The following is a 22,189-nucleotide window of genomic DNA, read 5'->3' as shown; positions in this document are numbered from 1 at the left end:
GAATGCAGTAAGGAGAGAAACGTAAGAAAAAGTAATTTAAAACCTATGCACCAATCATTATTGGCATGTAGTTGGTTAACTCAGTCATCACAGCAATGACAAGAAAAAAAAAAAAAAAGAGCTTAGATAAAAATTTGTCCGTAATAAATCTACTTTGTAATTTTTGTAAAAATTAGATTGTTGTAATCATCTTATGAACTCTGCCCTGAATATTCACGGGATTGTTTGAAAGGGTCTCAGAATTGTTAGTCATTGCTTTTAAGAAACTGTAGAGAACAAGCAGGTAAAAGATGGCTGTAAAAAACCAAAGAAAGTTAAAGAGTTTCTTTGAAAAAGGGACCTTCAAAAAAGTGGATGAAAAAGGGTCAGAAAATGAAATTCTTGTTGTTCTACCCTCAGTTTCTGGAAGATACAGGGACAGATTATTCAGCACGCTATGTCTACATGTCTGGAAGATACCAAAGATGAAAATCCTATCAAGCCAAAATCATTTATGTTTATGAAGTAAATCCTCTGCTTTGTTCAACGGTGTTCTAGACATTGACAATGGAAAAACCTCGTAGCCCAATTCAGAGGGATAATAAAGTGATCAGAGATCTCGAAATTACGGTATAAGATTAAAAGGACAGGGTAAAAAGGTGGTAATAAACACAGGACTGGGATGAAATACAGAGTGGAGTTATAATAGTTTCCAATATGGGAAAGACTGATGATCAGAGGAAAAGTGCAATTTGTTCTTTGTGCTTTTGGTGAATAGGGTTCACCATAAGTTATAAGCTTAAACTGCAGTAAGATCAACTTGTTTCAGGTATTGGAAACCTCTTCTAAAATTAGTCTAGTAAAACCCACTGACACAGATCAGTGTGGAGTTTCTATCACTGACAGACTCCACTGATGGTGACTCTAGAACTAGATTTGGATCAACATCTGCCAGCAGTAGCAAGGTCTATCTGGCTTTGCCTGTGGGCAGTGGGATATCTAGATGTTCCCTTGGAAATCCCTTCAACATAAGTTTATTCAAATATAATAACACAGCCCTTGCAGTAAAACAGTTTTAAAAAATGAAATCCAGACTTAATTGCCTGAAGTGAACATATTTTTCATTTGCAGGAAGTGTGTAAAAGCACTTTCGTGACACAGTGTTCAGGGCATAAATTTCCTTGCATTTCCAAATAATTTCTCAGCATGACACTTCTGTTCCATCAGGAACCTCTGCATACAAACTTTTCTTCCAATATGTATCTTCTCGCATATGTTGCATAATTCCAACGCTCATTCATATAACACACAGATGTGTACACAAAACACATATTTAAATGTATACTCCCTCTTTTTTTTAATCTTTTCATCCTTTTCCTTGTGCAAGAACCATATTACTCACGCCAGTATTGTAACTTGCTACCTCCTTGTAGGATGAATCAGCTACTCAGAGGGGAAGACACCTGAACAGTTATTACTCTAAATCAGTAAGTCTTATTATTGAAATATTGTTACCAAAATTTTGCAAAATAGATAATATTTTAGAACCAAGAAGAACATTTTTTTTTTTTAATTAATAACAACAATGCTTCTTGACTGGACAATGATAAAGTGCTATGAGTAAGAGTTTCTAAATTCTCAGTTCAAAATTATGTTCCTGTTACCATTAGTATTATTTTCTTACCACTGCTGCAGTAACATAGTCCTTGTCACACCTTAAAGATGCTATTGTTAAACACATCAGTATGTAACAATACAATTACATTTTCTGTAAGAAATATATGTACATTTAAAATAAAGGATATTTCTCAATGTACATGAGTTTAATCTTTGAAAAGAAGTGAAATTACTGAGAAAAAAAAAGAGAAATTATTAGTTTTCCATCTTCAAAATGCCATTTCAATCAAGTATCATTGTGTGCTTGAATAAATGGAATTACCAACTTGTGTAAAGTCCTTGATCAGAATGAGGCTCTTAAATCAATTATGTGGAGATCAGAGTGCTTAAAATTATAAGGAATACATTTAGAATTATTAAAGGCTTCAAATAGCTTGGTTCAGGCAAAATTGCATATAATTGATCATTAGTATGTGTTGTCAGTAGAAACTGTAGTCATAGGTGTTGAAGATCACTTTTTAGACAAATTGCAGTGAAACTTTTAAAACTCAAATCATAAGAGATTTGCCCTTTCAAAGGACTTTTACTGAATGGAAATCTTAGCCACTTCTATTATTTTATTATTCTCTTCTCATCATGGAAAGATGAACATAAACTTAAAAGTACTAATTAATATTATCTTGATGAAATTGTCAAACACAGGTGAGGGAAACAAAAAAAATATAGATCACCTTCATTGCTGGATAACTGAAAAGACAAATTCAGGAACTGGGATACTGTTAAAAAAGTTTAAATAAATAATTCTTAAAATAAAATAATAAAATAAAAACAAACACAAAACCCCCCAAAAATCCCAAATCCCAACACATTAGATTTATAGAAAAATTTCTTCTTTGCCAAAGGGCAAAGCAATTTGTATGAAATGAACATTAAGAGTGACAAATACAAACAAGATTGTCAGAGAATGATTCTATAAAGCACTGACTCTATAACCCACCCTGAGAATAACATGACTGTTTTATTGATTCTTATTTAGCCTCTGTGCAGGCCCTCTATCCCTTTGCTTTGACTTTTATGATTCATTTGTTACAGAATATAATGTTCTCGATAGGTAGCATTTTTAGAGTCAGGCACATAAATCCTAATCTGGCAATCATCCTCTCTGTCATACAGATGACAGGATTTCCATTGATTTTAGTGATACAAGTTTAGGAACAAAATGGCATGTATTATGTACTGTACGATGTAGGTTATTTGATTTAATTAATACTTTGCTGTCTGTAGTTACAGTTTATGACCAAAATCAAAACTTGCTAAAGTCAGTGGCAATCTCATAATCACTTCTCTTTTTGCATGAAGTGGCATTTTTCTGCCATCAGAGAACCTCTTGATGGGCTTGACCCTAGTTTCAAGGCTGAAAGTAACTCATATTTTACCACAAAAAATACTTCCAGCGCCTACACTGAGCATGCTGTGTACTTGACATGCTTGGCTACCTCGCGGTGGGTTAATCTTGGCTAACAGGAAGAACTGGAGTGGGAGAGCTCATGGGTTAATATAAAGGAATCGGGAACACTGTTTACCGATTACTGTTGCAGACAAACCAAACTTGACTGGGAAAAGATTAACTGCCAATTAAAATAAAAATATAGTAGCTAGTTTGAGTAGTAGTAAAGAAGAGTACACACGTTAAAACTTTTCTCCCTTCTTTTCCCCGGCTGGGCTTCATTCCAGACGCCTCTCTCCCTGACCAGCACAGGGAGAATTGAGGGCACGTACAGTCAGCATGTAACAATTTCTCTTTGCTGCTCGTTTCTTTTCACACTTTTCCTCTGCTCTAGCACGGCGTTCCCATCGGCTGCAGTTCTTCAGGAAAATGAGCTCTGATCTGGGCTTGCCACAGTTTCTCTGGGTAAATCCCTTTACTCTGGCATGAGTCTCGCAGGGTCCGCAGTGCCCTGCCACGGAGAGCATTTTCTCATCTCTCTGGCCCCGGCGTTCCCTGTTTCTCACCGTTTCTGTTCGCAATTCCTCTCTCCGCACAGCATTTTCTGCCCTTTCTTAGCTATGCTTTCACAGCGGCACGGCCGGCTCTGCCGAAGGGCTTAGCCGTGGCCGCAGCGTCTCCACTGTGGAGCGGGAGGGAGCCAGCTGTTCCCAGAACGGGAGTTCCACACCTCTTCCCACAGAGCCCACCCCGCAGTCTCTGCCCCACTCCCTCTACCGAAACTTTGCAACACGCAGCTAATGCAAACCTAAAAAGCACTGTTACTCAAGTCTAGGGAATAAAGCTAACATTAAAAATTAGATTAATTAGGTCAACAGGATGGCAGAACTTAAATATGCAGGCAGCTATGCTGGAGAGGTAATGGAACTATTTCTGCACCTTGCTCAATTCTAAATTAAATTTAACTAACTCGGGAAAGCAACCAGATGTCATTGAAGACTTGGAGTTAACATACTGTTGCTGTTTAAAAGACGAAAGCCGGAACGGGAGGGAAGAGTGCACGACCCTTACAAAAGGGATAACACGGGCAGGCGGCATTACAACGCGCCTCCATCAGCGCTCAGGGGCGATGCGCCGGCTGGTGTCTCTCCTTGCCCCGAAGGCGCGGGAAGTTCTATCTTGACACGACTGTGAGTTTTGAAGGATCGCCTCCGCCTGGGGGTTTTCGCCGATCTAACTCGGGTGCCGGCTCGGTGCCAACGCAGCTGTAGCGAAGTTCCAGCGGCATCCACCCCCGCCTGGAGGAGGCGGCGGCTCCGCGCGGCTGCTGCGGGGTCGGGCGGGGCCCGGCGGGGCCGTGCCGGCGCTCCGGTCCCGCGCGGTTCCCGGCGGCGCGGTGCGCCCGGCTCCGGGCGGGAGCGGCGGGCGCGCGCCTCTCCCGGTGCGGCGCGCGGCGCGGCGCGGGGCGGGCGCGGGGCGGGGCGAGGGGCGGGCGGCGCGCGCGGCGCGGGAGCGGGGCGGACGGACGGGCGGCCGCAGACGGCGGCGCGTGCGGGGAGGGAGCGGGCGCGGGGCCGCCTTTCCGGCCGCGGCGAGGAGCGCGGGTGCGGGGCTCGCAGCAAGGTGACGGGCTGGGCAGCCTCCCCTTCCCCTTTCCCCCGCCGCTTTCAGGTGGGCGAGGGGGCCCGCCGCGGGCGGCTGTCCCGCGCCCCGCCGGCAGCCCCCGGCCGGGGCTCGGCTCCGCCGCGGGTAACCCCCCTGCCCGTGTCTCCTCTCGCCCAGATGCTCGCGGCAGCGGCAGCCTTGGCGTGCGTGTGCGCGGCAGCCTGGTGCAGCCCGGCGGCGGCGGCGGCCGGGGGCAGACCGGACAGCGGCAATTTTCTGGACGATAAACAATGGCTCACGACCATCTCCCAGTACGACAAGGAGGTCGGGCAGTGGAACAAATTCCGAGACGTAAGTTCAGCCCTTCCACCCTGCCAGCCGGCAGCCGCGCCCAGCCTCTTCCCGCTGGTTCCCTTCCTGCAGGGTGTAGGGCATCCTTTGGGGAGCGGGTACTGGGGTACAGCCTCAACTTTCCCCCTTTTGCACGAATTTTAATTCTTAATTAATTGCCCGCGGCACGTCGCCGAGGAGGATGCCGCCGGGCAGTTCCCGGTGCGCTGCCGCCGCGGAGCGGCCGGGACCCGCCCGGCGTGCCCCGGGCCGTGCGGGGCGCCCGGCCCGCACCTTCGGGGCCCAGCGGGCCGCGCCGCGGGAGCCGCTTCCCGCCCTGCGGGGCGCCAGCCGGTGGAGGGGGAGAGCCGCGCTTGTCCTCCCTCCTGCCGTTTCCCGCCCCGCTGCGGGAAGGGATGCGGCGGGGGCGCCGGGGCAGGGGCTCGCCCCGCAGCCGCTCCGCCGGTGCCGCCCGGGACGCCTCCCCGGGGGCACCGCCGCGTCTCGCCGTGCCCTGTCAGAAGTGCCGGCAGGGAGGGCGCGGGAGAAGGGGCAGGGCTCACGGCCGCGGGTTGCGGTGTCGGGGGTGCGGGGCTTCAGCGCGGCGGTGCGCGGCGTCCGGAGCGCCGTGCTCGCAGCCCGGGAGCAGCAGCCCCAGCCTGACCCGAATCTCGTCAGTTACGAAACCTGCCGCTGTAAGGTGGCTCCGTCCTCGGCGTGCTTCCCCTGTGCGCCTAGTTCGGGCTGTATCTGCTGCGAGTTGAGCGAAACACAACCTATTTTCAAAAGCCGTTCGCTTTTCTTTCAGTGGAAAAGATGTTCTTTGATCATCCTGCGTCCCTTGGCGTCACTTTTAAAAACCCGCATTCCAACCATGCAAAATAATTTTCTGTTTTCTTCGCTGTTTAACCTACTGGATTTCTTTGATTTGGTGTAAAGCATCGATTTGGTTTGCAACTTAAGAGGCAACAGGTTTCTTGTTCTACAGCCTGCTGATGACTGCGGTTTGCTGTAGCAAACTGAAGTAAATGTCTCCAAGAAGTCTCTTATTTTTCTGAGACCTGGTGTGTCTTGTGATGCATGTACGTTCTAGATTTCTGTCTGTGTTGCATGTAGGATGCAGACTTGGCTATTTATCTTAAGCAACTAGGAAAGAACTACTAGAGTTGTGGGAGAACTTATTTTCTCAATGGTTTTTATTAAATAGCATAATTCTGGTGTTTGAGAGTGCTTCCAATCAGCAGTCAGATATTTTTGTTTGCCTTTAATATCTTTAAAAAACGAGCTTAGGTTCATGTGAAAAATACCTGTTCAGTATGCTATGCAGTGGAACCTGTGATTTTAGGAAAAAAAAAAAAAAAAGGCAAATAGCTGGTGCTGTAGAAGTGTTCTAGGATTAAAGGCTGCTGCTAGAAAACTCCAAAATATGTACATTAGTTATGTTTTGTAATTGGGCAAAGTCATTTTTGTAAGGACTAACCTGCAAGGCTGAGGCAGCTAAGTGCTCTCTAATGCCTGTCTCCTGGGTGCCCACTGACATGTACTGTGATATTGGATATTAGCCAGATAATTTATTCTGTGACAAGTAGGTGTCCCCAAGGGTTTTAAGAGTGACTGCTTTGAGGAAATGCTGCATACTGATTCTTCTGAGGCAATTTGCAAATATGCTGGTTTATTTTTACTCTGTGTAAGTTTTATAAGGCCAGTGCTTCAGTGAAGAGTATGCTTTCGTTTCTTGTGCAGAATGCTTATGTCCTATTGATTGGTACCCAGTCTGGAATATTTATTTAATTTTACAAGGCTCTCCCTTTAAAGCATGGGTAGTTTTCAGCAATTCATAACATATAACTGCAACAACCCCCCCCCCTCCAAACTATCTTAGTCTACCTGTGCAAGAATGCATTAGAAAAATACCTTGTAAGAACAGTTATCAATAATCATACTTAAATATAACATGATGAAGAAGTTTTACCATCCTGCATTTTTGTATAATTAGTAAATTTACTTGTGTGACTGTAATTTGTTGGTTTTGGAATTATAATTAGCAGTGGGATTAGTGATTCAGATTGGCCTCCTATTAAGGAGCAGGATAGCAGTATTTGAAACATATGTAGGGGTAACTGTCTTGCAGAGTTAAAATAAAGGTATGCAAGGCCTGTGTTTATAATTTTATTTTCTGGTTAGAGTAGGATATTTTTGCAGGCTTTAAATACTCTACAGATGTAAGGGTGAGATGGAATTCTGGTGTGAAAAGAAGTATTTAAAGGCTTAACTTAAGACTTAACTGACAGGACTGATTAATGTGGAAGATAATGACCCTGACTTCTGGCTCATTGGCTCAGTTTCTTAAGAGTTTTAGATCACAGTGAGAAAGAACGCAGTCATTCAGGAAGGGAACCCTTACAGAACCTGATAAACCAGGATATGCTATTTTATTTATAAAAAAACAAAAACCAAGCCAACCTGCAAGCCTAGCTCTCTTAACATCTTCTAAAATGTCAGTTTTGTCAGTAAGTGTTATTAAAGTGAGATTATTAGCTCTTTTCAGTACTTTGTACAGGCAGAACTGTAACTGACTCTTCATTTCTTTTGAAAGGTCTTGGTCATTCTGACAAATCTGTTGGAAATACTGCAATAGGTCTGGGCAAGAACTGTGCCGTAACATGTAATGGTGGGAAACTAGGTGTGTGCTAGAGGCTACCTGCCTTCCTACTTCCTTTTTCTTGTGCAAAAATTGAGAATAGTCTTGTTTTTAAGTAGGAGACTTTCTATCTTAACGATGTGGGAGATGGAGTATGTCAAATATCAGCTCACTTAAGTTGTATGGGCAAGTCAAACATTTTGGGTTCTATATGCGGGCATGTTTATTTTTTGCCTGAAATGCAGGGGAGGAAGAGTTTTTAACCCTCTCATAGTGCTGCTGAAATCCGGTTGCTGAGTAGTTGCAACTATTCACATCTGTCACTAAAATAAGTCTCAGGGTTGATGTGTTTATTAAGATTTTCCAAGCTGCCTGGTTAGGCTGCTTTAGCTGCCAGTGGTGTCATGATGCTGGGAGGTTCTAGCCCATGGGAATGTATCCTCTGTTTATTTCAGGCTTGGGAACTGAGGCTTTTCAGTAGGTGCTGTTTGGGGTCTCTTCTTCATTCATATTTTGTTATATTGATAATTCTTTGTGGTTATGGTTTTATCTATGATGATAGCACTAGACGTTTGATAAATATATATACATAGACTGTAGTTTTTCTGAAATGAAGATTATTATTTTTGAAAAATGTGATTGAGAAATGGTATTACATTTATACTCTCCTACTTTGAACATCCTAAATCTTATCTAGTGAACCTCCATTACTCATAATGATGTAAATCTGTGGAGAAAACCAGAGTATTGGAATATAGGAATTATTTCTCTCTTTCCGATTACTTTCCAAATAGTGGTGGTGTTTTTAATCCTAGGGCAAAATGCAGTGGCTTTGTCATTTAAAATAATTTTGTCTTTTTGTATTATCTTTATAGTCAGTTGGACAAAATTGCATACAACCATAGTTGTCTGTTGTATCACTAGCTGAAAAACTTTCAGATTTTCTTTTCAGAAATTTTAATTTTAATGTCTATAAAATGCAGTGAAGAAATAGTCTATAGAGTAACTCATTTTAGTAATTGATATTTGTAAGGTGTCATGTGCATTTGTGTTCATTAAAAAGACTGTATTTTATATGGTAAATTTTACTTTCTGCTGGAAGAGAGATTTTGGGTTCTAACTTGCTTGTTAGCGATATATATTTCTTTTTTTTCCCCCAGAGGTCATAATTAAAGTGATTGCTGTATTTTCAAATTTAAGTTGATCAATGAACTCCACACCTCAACTGTGTCATAGTACAGCCGTGAAACATTAGGGTTGGTTATCATTGTAGCCATCTTCATCATACTGCAGTGTTAACTATCATCCCACCGTGTTAATACAGTTACCAAGCGTAAAGAAGGTAGAAGAAAATTGAGCAGACCGTGAAACCAGTCATCTATTAAGAGGAAGTTTGCACTGGAATTACTCCTTTTTACTCTGCTTTGCTGTGGGGTGTTCACACTGACCATCAAATGTAGTGCCTTCTGTAAGATGTGACAAGTTTGGGCAGCTTGTGTTGGCTTTTCAGAGGAGTCTTGGGAGTATTTAAAGAGTACGTTCTTTCAACATTAGTGAAAACTAAACCTCTGTGTTTGGAAAGGAGATAAATCGAATATTAGTTCTCCATACAAATTCAGTAATAGCCAGCATTAATTACTCCCTTGTCTATTTTGGAGGTTTAAGGCTTCTCAAAAACAAGCGCTGCCCCTCAAGCTCCATGCCCACTGTGCGTTACTGTTGTGAGCAGAACATCTCTGTCCAACCGTGGATCACTGTCGCTAGAGAAGGTGAAAAGAAATGATACTCGCGCTCGAGTCATCAGGGAAAAAAGAAGTTTATTTTCATGACTGTGCTTACGTAGATTCTGGACAGTGACCAGGGATGGGACAACAAGATTGCCACCTCTGCGCTCCTCTGGCCTGACTAGAAGACTATCAACTGTCCCTCATCAGAGGGGAATGCGAAAACAACTACTTTGTTCATGTTACAAGCCTGAGAAGACTCCACTACACAAATGTAAACATTCAGGAGGCTAGGACTCAGGGCAACAGATCACAGCTAGATATTCGTACCACTGAGTAAGCCAAGGCCCTCTTAAAAGGGATTTGTCACAAGTTCTTTGCGCTTCATTGTGGGATTACCATGTAAATATTCTAAAGGTTTTCATGCTTCTGGACCAGTACCTTTACTTGAGGAGGACTTCTGTTCAGCAAGAGTTTTGCAATGGACAAGAAGCCCTCCTTGTTTATGGAGGACCCTAAATGCAGTTTAGAGGAACTCAGTAATTAGGATTGGATAGCGCAGCACTCATTGTCTTTTCTCTAACTCGTGTTAACTCATTAGCTGTGAAAAAAGGTTTGGTAGTCTTATTTCTCCAGCACTTTTTATGGTTCAAGGTAAAAAAAACCCCTTATTATTGGGTACAGCAACTCTTTTATGACATAAATGTGTCATGATCATGACATCAGGAGAAAATGGAATTGCAAAACCTGAAAGATGAGCTGCTTCTTTGTTGCCTTAAGCCTAAGTTAAACCAAGATCTTGTAATAACATAAAGTTACTTTTGCAAATAGGGCTTTGAGTCTTTTCCGCCTGCCAGTCTGTTAGCTGAAACTTACCAGCACATCTCAAGCAGTGTCAGTCACTTTTTTCCATGACTTGCTTTGTATGATCTGAGTTTTGTTAATATGAAGGAGGAAAAATTTTGAAGCCTACGAGGTCTGACAGAAAGAATAAGTATTTTGTACCTTCACCTATAATTACTGCCTTTGAAATGGAACTAATAACAACCTGAATGCTCTTTTTTAAACTGTAAAATATCGGAAAGTGTTAGGAATATGTATTAATTTTAATTAATTAAGGAAATTTAAGCAACTATTGAATTGTTCATAACTTCTAAATTGAATATAACAAATTATAGTGGGAAAGAGTAATGGAAATCTTAAAATTTTCCTTTCTTCTGTATTGTAGACAAAGGCTTCTAATTTTTATATGCGCTTTTAATTCATTCCCAAGTATGGATTCCTTTTGTCTTTCGCATGATTACATTTCCTATGGTCTGTTTTTGCTGCCTGTTTCTAGTGCCAAATACTTTTTTTGTCTGAAAAGGCAGAGTCTACTAATCTCAAACTATTGTTAACACTGAACTCTTAAATGTCTCTTGGAAGGCATTAACTTGGAAGCTCTTTATATAGCTAACGTTTATAAGTTAAGTAAATGGTAATGTGCTTTTCCTTAGATTGCCCTCATAATCTAAAGTAAAGCTGATAACATTGTTTCATCTTAACTTTATCTCCTTTCTCTGAAGAATAATCTTTATTTTATATGCTGTAGGTTATTTAGTGGCTATGGATACCCAGTCTTCTCTTGTCTTTCCATTAAATCTTATTGGGATTGACTCTAGCCATCTGTGCTTATTACAGTGTAGTATAAATAGCTTTGTAATACACAAATAGATGGTAACAGAATCTGCATAGGCTATCTTGGCTTTACAGTCATAAGGGAAAGATGCCTGAGAGGTTTTGTAAGGGGTGGCAGAATGTAGAAAACAGTGAATTGAGCATAATTAGACTGAATAATTAGAGTATTTTTAGACTGATGCTATTAATCCTTTCTTCCTATCTCCTCTGTTTCTGTTAGTTCGTAATAATTGAAGTATTTGATGTAACTATCTGCAGAAAAAAAGAAATGATAGCTTGGATTAGTACCTTTGCAAGTGTTGGGCAGTTTCTGAGTGTGACTTCTTTGACTGAGTTGGAGCATTTCTGTGTTCTTTCTGTGTCACGTCCGTGTTGTCATGACTCCTGGTGTGTGCATGTTGTCCCTGCACCCGGCCCCCCCCCCCCACTTCCCTGCAAGATATGCTGAAGGAAATAAGAAAATCTTGTTAAGATTCTTGAAATAAGAAAAGCTGATTACTTTTTTGGGAACCTAGCTTTAGAGCAACTCCCATGTATTCAAGCATAAGGCAACTTTAATTCCAGCCAAGGTATTTCTATCACTTTTCTATCAGTATTGAAAAAGTACTTTAGTATAATGGCTGTTTTGTTTTGTGTTAATATTTCTAATGTATATCTTTTAAAAATTTTGATACTAATTTTGGAGTGGTGTTTCTCCTATTGCTTTTTGCTTTTGTATTTTCCTATTTGTCTTAACTTGACATGTTTTAATGTCTTAGTAACCATAGAGTGTTTATTTTTCTGCATCTCTAAGTCCTACTATGCTTAATGCTAAAAATCTTGCCTGTTTGCTTTAGAAACAAATACCACGGAGGCAGTTCTAGTAAATGCCAGCATAGGGGATTGAATTTAAAGCTTTTGTAAATTTCGCATTTCTTGAAATTTGATTTCTGAAAGAGAAAAGTTAGTGGCTAGTTACATCAGTGATCAGAGTTTCACTGGGAATTCTTACCAAATTTGAACAATCTTTAGGTATTTGTTAGATTTTTTTTTAAATGTTTTTTCACTTCTACTTTCCCGTTTCACACTGATAGATGACGGTAAGGAAAATTCTGTAGGAATTAATGATGTACCTAAAGAAGGTGGTGCAGTTTAAGGTAGCAATCTTGGACAGGCCAAAAGGAGAGATAGAATGAAATTATAACCCGTGACAAAGCTTTCACATTATGATGAAGATGTGATTTCACTGGTCTGTTACTGTCTTTGCAACTGGCTGCTTTAACATAGCACAAAAAGAGAATGGGTTTAAAAGATTGAAGTAATTCAAACTTTTTGGTATTATACCACTTCCAGAAAGTATTATCTTAATAAGTTGCTATTACAGACTATCCAGTGCTTGACATTTTGCTGCAGAAAATTCTTATGAACTAATTTTTTCTCATGTGATACATACTCACTGACTCAGAAGAGACTGTCAGTTTGCAGCTTGTTCAGTATCTCTCTAAAAAAAGTCTGCAAGTCATCAATCTTATGTAGTCCACTTACGCTGGGACCTTCATGCAGCTGAAAACAAACTCCTTTGACATTACTGAGCTCACTTTTGATGATGAAATTCATTCCAGTTGTTAAATATTTGTAACACAGCAGTGAGAAGTACAGAATTTACTCCTTATATGAGACTGCATGTGAAAAACGGTCTGTGTTTTACCAGCTGTTCATTAAAACAGAGGGAAGTTATTAGTATGAAGAGTGTGGGGATCTATATTTAATGATGCATATATATTTGAGGATTTGTCAGGCCTTGTGTTGGTGACTGGAACATCACTTTAGGAGACTACCCAAGCAGTGATTCTTAGAAGTGAAAACAATTGATTGGTAGGTAAAGGAGCAGTGACAAGAATCCATTGTCCAGCCTTTTGCAACAGAGTAAGTTAACCACTTTGGTCAGATTTAGAAAGTCCGTGTCAAGCTCTGAGAACTCTGTATTCATAAAGTTTAGGACCAGAGGAGACCATTGGATTTGACAACATGCTTGTCTGTGTAAAGTGGCTTATTTACTTATATCCTGACAGATTATATTACACCCAAAACTCTACTTTGGCAAAAGCGTTTCAGGAGTCTTTGTGTGCTACTGGCACAGATTAAGGTTTTCTCTTTAAGGCCTGCACTGTGAGGGAATTAATTATCTGCAATAATCCCAGATGATCTAAGCAACAGATTTATGTTGTTTTGCAGAAGAATAAGGAAGAATACCATTTAAATTCATATTGGTCTGATCTGGAAGTGTTTCCTTCTTTGGCCCAAATATGAAATGACTGAAATGAGTGCTTGATTTTTCTTATGCTAATTTGCTGTTGAAAAGGATTTCTGTTCTGCCATCTTGATAGAATTTTCTTGTGTGCATTGGCAATAAAAGCCTGTTGCTTTTGTGTGAAAAATCACACTTGATGTTGGAACACGAGGCAATTCAAATCTTAAGGAAGATAGAGAAATGGCTTCCAAATTTTGATTAAGATAATCACCAGGATACATACTTGTTGTCTAAATCTGGTGTTCAAGTCTTTAAGCATTTTAAGAAATAGGTAGGCAGTCTTGTTTCCAACATCCAGGAACAAAAAACACGAATGTGAACAGCTCCTTCATTACAGAGGGCTGTTAGATTGCTCACTGTGTTGCACAGTATTTCATATGTGAGCTGGATTGAAGCACACTAAGTGGATAACTATTTTTCTAAACCTTACTCAATCTAGGATTTCTCTCCTAAACTGTTAAACCGTTCAGTTTTTCATACATGTACATATTTTTACAGGTGTATGTGTTTAACTTTAGTCAAGACTTCTTGGTGGGCAGTTACAATGTCCTGTTTTGATGAACTCTGGTACTTGGGGCATGAGTGGACAGAATTTCTTTACACTATTAAGAAAAAGACTCAATTATGTTAGAAAATGAGGCAATTGATTCCACCTGTGATATCCGCTGATATTCATGGGCTCCTCAAAAGAAAATATCCTCTCAAAGCATGCAGGGATATATGCCCCAAACTGCCTTGTAGTTACTGTAAGTAATATCTTAGCCAAGTTAAGTGTAACATGATTATGAATCATAAGATTTCTCTCTGAGCTCTGCGGGTATAGTCTCATAAAGATGGAGAGGGGGGAATATGCAGAAGTAGAATTAACTATGTAGATTTGTACTGCAGAGCGAATAATACAGACATATAGAACCTCAAAACATTCCAATCTTCTTCACTAGGACTGAAAGTGGATTTATAAATGGGGTTCTACACAGTGGTAGAACTGTGATTTGGACAAAAGCTACCATACCCATCTGTCTTTGAATGCTTTTTATGTATGCTGAATGTTTACAATTCCTCTCTTTCCTTTTTTCATTCCGGTGTAACAATGATAGTTTCTTAGGTCATATGAAACTATTCATTTTTTCCTCCAAGTTTTCTAGATTTGGATTGTAGCACATCTTCTGTAAATAGAAGACATTTTTGAGTAACATAACTCATTGGAAAGCAATAACATTTTTCCCCCAGAAGGTTCTAAAGTACTAATATTATAGAGTATTTGATGTCTAGCATATGGAAAAGTTGAGCTGTTGTGTGCGGCTTCTTTTTTTTTTTTTTTTTTTTTTTTTTTTTAATTGGGTTGGGTTTGTTTTTTTTTTTTAATAATAAATGAATGAGGCCACATGTATGTGAGGGCACACCCTTGCTTAGTCTAACTGGTACCTCAGATCAATAAAAATGTAAAGTGATTTTACGCTGTCTATCGCTCATTCTGAGCAGCAAAATGCCTCGCAGAATATTAGAAGCATTTTAGAGGTCCAACCTTACTATGTCTGCAGTTTTATTTTAGCATTTGATGTCCCACTGATTGCAGATCATTTTTGGATAATAGTGAAGGTGACATGGGTTTAACAATGTTTGTGTTGTGCAGAATGAAATAATAGTTCTGAATTCATATCTCAGATTTGTGAGGCAATTACCTGCAATAGTTTCAGCTCACTGACTGGAAGAACTACATCTTTTTTTACATTCCTATAAGTATCACATAAGAACAAGGCAAGTATTGGTACAAACATGTAGAGATTGTAAAGAAAATGTTGGTTTGAACTCCAGCTTCTCCAAGAAAGGTGGAAGAAGTTAGGAAAATAATACTTTAAGAAAAAGTGAGAAATTATTCTGTGAAGCAAAGCTGATGTTTCATTCTAACGGTGCTTATCTGGTTGTAAAATGTGATAGCATCTTACATAGTTGAGGTTTTAGAAAGATCTTTCTTGTCAAACATACTCCTTTAGTTGGAAAGTAACAGGATCTTGAATTTTTTTACAATTGGACTGTGGCTTTCCAGATCACTTTGGGTGTAGCTGGATGATCCAACAGCATGAATGTTAGGAAATCTTTTCTGTAAAATATTGTAAATTGCTGTCAAACATTATTAATAATAAGTAGTTCATCTGATTAGTAATATCTGTTTAGTGCTGCTTCTTCTACAGATGTCTATGCTTTTTGTTCTAATGCAGATGAGGGTTAGTGATTTGTACATGCTTAACTCCCACATACACAGATCCTACTCTTGCTAAGTTATATCAGAAAGATGCTTTTTTTAATTACAAAAAAACCCTACTAGTTGAGGCTAAAATGTCTATAGCTGTAAAAGTTTTCACAGTATTTATACAACTGAGTTAAAATATATGAATGTGCGTCATTCATTTATACTGCAATAAAACAAATTTAAGCTTGAAAATGAAGTAGATGTATTTTCAGATTTGACAAATGAATTTTTCAGTTGTTTTAACTTAGGTAGCTGTAGCCAAACAGCTTGCTCATTAGACCAAAAAACCTGCCAAGAGTAATCAAGTATAGAGATGAAACAAAAGACATTGTGGTGTATTATTTTATGTCTTGTGTTGATCAAGAGAAGTGGTTGATTGAAGGAAAATGAAGGAGAAAAAAGAAAATAATCTTCATAATGCTGAATTAATTATAGTTTCAAAGTGATGTGTAGTCAGCTAACCCTGTAATGTCTGAATTGTTAAAGGAAGTTGTTCAAATAATGTATTTTTAAGGAGTTTTTTGGGAAGTGAAACATTTCTGCTTGAAGATTTTGGATTATTTTCTTTTCTCCATGTTACCAAATCTTCACTGTGGGTTCTCAGGATCAGAGAATCACTCAGTTGGATCCATCATCAAGTCCAACCCATACCCTAATACCTCAACTAAACAATGGCACTGAGTGCCACATCCAGTCTTTTTTTAATCACATCCAGGGATGGTGACTCCACCACCTCCCTGGGCAGACCATTCCAGTATTTTATCACTCTTTCCATGAAAAACTTTTACCTAATATCCACCCTATATTTCCCTTGATGCAGCCTGAGACTGTGTCCTCTTGTTCTGTCAGCGGCTGCCTGGAGAAGGCGGCCATCCCCCAGCTGTCTACAACCACCTTCCAGGGGGCTGTAGAGAGTGATAAGGTCACCTCTGAGTCGCCTTTTCTCCAGGCATCTCTGGGATGGTGTTGTATTAGACTGGATCTGAACCTGGTTTGCAGAGAGTCACTGAGGATATGTTCACTGATGTTTGTAGGAGATGGAATTATGCCCATCTGCTTATTTTAAATCAATTGAGTCTACAAAGCAGACTTCTGGATATATTTTGCATCTTTGAAAAATTGAAAGAAAGCAAACTTAAACTGGATAACAGGCTAAGTCATCCATCCAATAGATGGATTTTTCATTAGAAAAACCTCTCTAGTGGTCTTAAGTAGTGTGAATACCAAGATTATTGTGTAGGTTTTTTTTTTTTTTTCTTTTGGCTTTATTAGGTATAAGACAATTAAAAGTTTGTTGCAGCTTATGTAGTACAATGAAAACATTGCTTCTTTATTTTGTTGATATATTTGACTAGGGATTTTATTTTCCTTTTCAATAAATTATTTTCCTGAATATGTTGTTATTCTGCAACTCTTCCCCACTGCTTCCCCTCTTCAGCCATTTGCGAGCTGTGGGTACAAAACAATCTTTCAGTTTCACTGACCTGAATCAAAGTATTTCATTTTGGCTAATTAATCTTTGGGGATTTCTGTTTGTGTGTTTAAAGTCTGTGTCTGATTCATTTGCTGCATTGCTTCGTGGAGTTGCCCTGCTTTACAGTGAATTGCAGATTGTATGATCATTCTGCTTTCCCCTTTTGCTGAATCACATGTTGCGCTGTGCAAAACAGTGCAGAAAGTCAAGTAAATTGGAGCGTGACAATTGTGAAGTAGAAATAAATAAAGTCAGGCAAGCATTAAAAAAGCTGCACAGCGCATAGCAAGACGATATTTCTGAGGCAAGATTTTCATCCTGTATCAGAAAGGCCATTTATATAGATAATAATATTGTTAAAAACGAAAGCTGAGTAACCTATTTTGTCAGAGGTATTAAAGCATCTGTTGTGCAGCTTAATTCAGTGGGAAATCACGGTTGATAGCAAAACAAAGTACTGGGATGGATTTACACAGTAGTTGTTTCTTTCATCTGTTGCTAGAGTAGATTGATCATCTGGCATTGTTAATTCTTAGATGTCCCAAGCAAGGTACAAATCTCTAGGCAGAACAAGGCAAAACCAGATTTAGGTAAGATAGACCACTGTGTAATTATAGCTAAATTTTTTGAAGTCTGTATCTAATATCTCTTCATATTACTGTATATCCTGCTTACTTTGCTTGTCTTAAGTGAAGTTCTGTTACACCTGTCTCAGGTTTATTTTCTTAAGATGTTACTTAATCCTTTGGTGTTTCTGACATTTGTATTTTTTCCTCATCTTTCTTCAGAAATCTGCTAAGCTAATTGTTATTTCTCTCCTTGACTAGGCAACACAAGTTTAAATACTTTCACTAAAATCAAAATATTTGTCGCTTTCCTTTTATGATGTCCATCATAAAAATAGAAATGAGGCTAGGATGAAATGAAAGTCAAAATTTTATTACTGTTACATTGGCTGTAGGGATTTGCAGCAAGTACCTTATCCATGTGGATATTTCTTTGACGTGGGTCATGGTGATAAATGTCCATTTCTACTCAACCTTTACACCAGGTTCAAGTTTCTGGTCAATCCCATAAACATCTCAAGTGTTAGTGTTGCTTGGAGTGTCCAGGCAAGAGCCAGTGATTTTATGCCTTTTCTATACCTTTTTTTTTTTTTTTTTTTTTAAATGTACTTGGTATGATGGAACTGGAAAAATGGGTGAAGAAAGAACTTCTTCCTTTTTCAACCTGGATCAAAATCATCAAGATCACCTCTGTTTTAAGCTGTTAAATGCATGAGACTATAAACTCTGAAACTGCAAGTCAACAGCACCAGCCATCCCCATCACTGCGGGCTAGAGTTAGTGAGCATGTAAACTTCTCACCCTCCGTGAACCTAGATTAGTGGAAAGCTGGCCAGTGCAGTTGCATTGTGTCAGAAATAGAAAATCTTAGCTAAAAAAACTTGAGTATCAGTTCAGATCAGAATTCTAGATCTTACCACTTAAGTCATGAATTTGGAAGAATTTTTCTCGTTCTATTTTTGTCCTTTCTGACAAGTAGACTCTGTGAGTCTGGAAGTCTTCCTGCTTCCCTCCTCCAACTTTAAGTTTCCTAAAGAGGGATTGAGTGAATAGTGTGCTTGCTGAAGTTAAATATCTGTAATAAGAATCTCTTTTATTTGTGTGTGTGTTCTGTGAAATTTGGCTGTGACTCTTAGATAATGCCTTCTTGCTTTTCGAAATACAGGTACTTTCATATTTTTGTCATTTGGTGGGGTTTTTTTGGTTTTAGTTTTCATTCAGAAGGAATCGTGTACCTGATTTTTATTATAAACCACAACAGTTTGGCACAGAAAATGTCCTGTAAAAAGTGTAGATGGTTCATTGGGAAAAAGGCTTAAGAAGTAATTGAGTTGTAGGGCATTAAAAGGAGGTTAAGGGCTTCACTCCAACAGTGGAGAATTAGTTAAGGACTTGATACTGTTATTTAGCTGTGTATTGCTGTTCTGAGGGGTTTTTGGCTTGAGGTGTTAGGAGCAGATATTTGTAATGACTGGCTTCCAAGTAGATTCGTAGGATAGGGAAGAATCCTGAAATCTTTAAACACTATGTATTAGCTTTCTGAGAAAAGCTTTAGGAAAATATGTGAAGTCTTAAGAAACAGCAGAATACTTAAACTTTTATCTAAGTATGAAATAGTATGGCACCACCCCAATAGCTTTTGCTTTGAAGTTAAAAAATAACACTAATATGAAATAATTATTACATATTGTCCTTTGATTTCTCACCTAGTTCATTGTCATTGCTCAATTTATGTTGTTTTCTTTCTATTTAGTTTCTTGCACACAGCAATTAAATCAGCATTCTTGGGAGTGAGCTTAAGAGCAATTTAGAGGGTTTCTAAAGAAATATTGCTAGTTTATGATCACACGAGTATTGTTTCATGAGAATGGAACAGCACAATATGTGAGCAAATATTCATCCAAAGGCATTTAAATACCCAGAGATTCTACCTCGTGGATGTCTAGTTACCCTCTACAGGCAGCTTACTATGTGTGGTTGTTTGGAAAAGTGGAATTTATCTGATTCTTTAACTGGATCAGATTCCTAGTTAATTTCTAGGAGTCTGTATTTTACGACATTAAAAATAGCTTGCTTATTTCCTTAAATCACTTAGTAACGTGATGAAAATAAGACCGAGCGCCAAGTCTTAATTTTCACAACAACCATTAATGTTTGAACATGTTAAGTGCATTCCAAAGTATCAGCGATGAAATGGTCAGGTATAATAATTGTTTAATACAGCATTTAACTATAAAGATTCGATTTTAGTCCAGTCCTATTGACCAGTACTTGGATAGGTTGATGTCAGTCTTAGAGGGGATCTGACGCTGGATTTCTCAGTTGAACCAAACTGACAGTGTAGCCATCCTAGTTAATCACTACTGGGACTGATTGCTGCATACTGAATTCGAATGTCTTGCATCTTGAGTGCTCTGTATTCTGTCCAGCGAAGAGTTTAGGCCTGTAGCTAATGTAAGCCTGTGAACAAGCTTCCTGTGAAATTGCTTGTTGTGATTCCATTAAGTAAGATTATTAATTAAGATCGTTACTATCTGGCCAGTTTCTGTTTCTTCCTGTTGATTGCAGTAGTGTGGAGTTGTTTTTTAATACATGAAGTGGTTGAATTGTTTGCTTTTGGCACAGGTAATGCCTTACTGGTGGGTTTGATATGACAATATTACTTGGACGTTTTAAAAAGTTAAGCTCTGATACTTTGGAAAGATGAATTATAGCACCAGTTACTTTGACAGCCTAATTCACATTTCATACACACACCAAAAAAAGGAAATATGATAAACTGTCAGACTACTGTCGTGTCAGAAATTATTTGGTTCTTATTTTAAGAAAATGCGAAAACCACTGTGTTTTTTGACCTCTGAAACTTGCAACCTTCTTTTAAATTAAGTTTCTCATTACTAGTGTAATATAACTATCTAAAGCATAGATTTGTGGGGGGAATGGCTGTGCAGGAGCAAATAATGTTAGTGGCAGTAAATATCAGATCAGGTGTGTAAAAACACGTAGATCAATTTCTAGATTGCTATTTGCAGGTACAACTGTCTTGAGAAAACACTACACTTTTCAATATTTTAAAATTTATTCAAGAGGAATATGCATCAAGAACCCCAAAATCTTTTCCGCAATTAATGTAGTTTATCTTATTTGTACATGTTTCAAATTTTTATGTTAAACAGTAAAGCTAAAAGTAAGATTGTGTATGAATTTAAGATGGTATTTAGTTTCTGCAGCTTCAGCTGTATATCCCATCTTTTTAGTGTACTCTTCTGTGCCCCAAAACTCTATATTTCCTTTATATCTGGGCACAAGCCACTCGCCCCTTCCTGTGATGTAGCTCTTTTAAAGTTAAACATTTCTGTAACACACAAACCAGCAGTTCATTTTGAACACTGGCTTACAGTACGTGAATTGTAGAAACTTGCCTTGTTTGTAAACTTACTTGTTCTTCTGCAGATATGTTTTTGTTGGAGATCTTTCATGATAACTTGCTGAAGAATAAGCAATAACTAATCAAGAACAGCAGAATTCAAGAGCGTGACCTCAATTTTTTATATCCTAGGGGAGAACTTAGTATATGAAATGTACCTTGAAAATCATGAACTGTGGGCCAGGTGTCTTTTAGCAGCCAACTCCCATAGTTCATGTGCTTGTGTTCAGCTAGAGCTGCTGCTCTGAAAACACTGGTCTGGAATAGATTTTTATGTTTTTTGAGTACCTTGGGAAAATTTTGTGTTGATAAGAAATTGTTTCAGGTTCTGTAAGGCTATTGATGAATCCAGCAGAAGATGAAAGTAGCTTTTAAATTGAACTTCTGTAGAAAGGACTCAATTTCTAGATAGAAAATAGCCTTCTCCAGTGGGATTTCTCTGTGTTTTTCTTATAAAATGTGGACTTTTGGATATAAAATTAATTATTTTTAGCAGATCTGGTGATTTTTGCTGAAATGTTTGAAAATGTAAACAGTCAATTTGTCTTCATTAAGACTTTTTTTGTAGGAAGCGAATTTAGAGAAATGTGGTTCGGAAAATTACTTGCATGCTCACGGACTTGTAGTATAAACTGTTACACAGCACTATCTGGGAGAAAAAAAATCACCAGAGGTACTGTTTATATGTGAAAGGTTCTCATGGGTTGTAGTGAATTCAAGGTAGAGCTCTGACCTAAGAACAAAAGTAGTGGACTCTTATCAGGCTGTTGAAAAAGCCCCCTCTAAAATACCTGATGAAAACTAAATGGGCGGTGTATTGCTATTAGGCACTTCCAATTCTTACAGTTATTTCACAATACTACAATTTATTTGTGGTCAGTGCCTTTCTTGGTAGTTTCTGTCAGTACCTTGCTGCCCCGTATCACTGATTTGGAATGAAAGCATGAAACTACAATGTGGTTTCACAATAGGCATCGTATTTTTTGATGGATTTTGGTGATTGATCATATGTAGATATATGTCATTCTTAGCTTGTATTCTAAAAGCACCCAAATGGCTAAGCAACCAAAGAAGAAGCAACTTGCTGCATATAATTAAGTTTTCTTGTTATTAAGTTAGCATTTGGATTTGGTTGCTTGGTGAATAATTCTTTCGCATACA

At 39.0% G+C, this 22,189-nt stretch overlaps 1 protein-coding gene across 2 annotated transcripts in view; it reads left to right on the top strand.

Moving 5' to 3' along the window:
- Positions 1-4,650: 4,650 nt before the first annotated feature.
- Positions 4,651-22,189, top strand: part of SPOCK3 (SPARC (osteonectin), cwcv and kazal like domains proteoglycan 3) — a 167,321-nt gene continuing 149,782 nt past the window's right edge. The window contains exons 1-2 of one of the 2 annotated variants that reach the window (XM_040065473.1): positions 4,651-4,666; positions 4,826-4,999. In XM_040065473.1, coding sequence (XP_039921407.1) covers positions 4,826-4,999 — 174 coding nt within the window. In that variant the 5' untranslated portion in view covers positions 4,651-4,666. Of the gene's footprint in view, positions 4,667-4,825; positions 5,000-22,189 lie in introns of those variants that run through there. The other variant, XM_058420778.1, reaches the window with a different exon arrangement.

Source organism: Hirundo rustica, chromosome 5 (genome assembly GCF_015227805.2).
Source record: "Hirundo rustica isolate bHirRus1 chromosome 5, bHirRus1.pri.v3, whole genome shotgun sequence".
Classification (NCBI taxonomy): Eukaryota; Metazoa; Chordata; class Aves; order Passeriformes; family Hirundinidae; genus Hirundo; species Hirundo rustica.
Note: the sequence above shows the minus strand (reverse complement) of the source record. Positions and strands in the feature narration are given on the sequence as shown.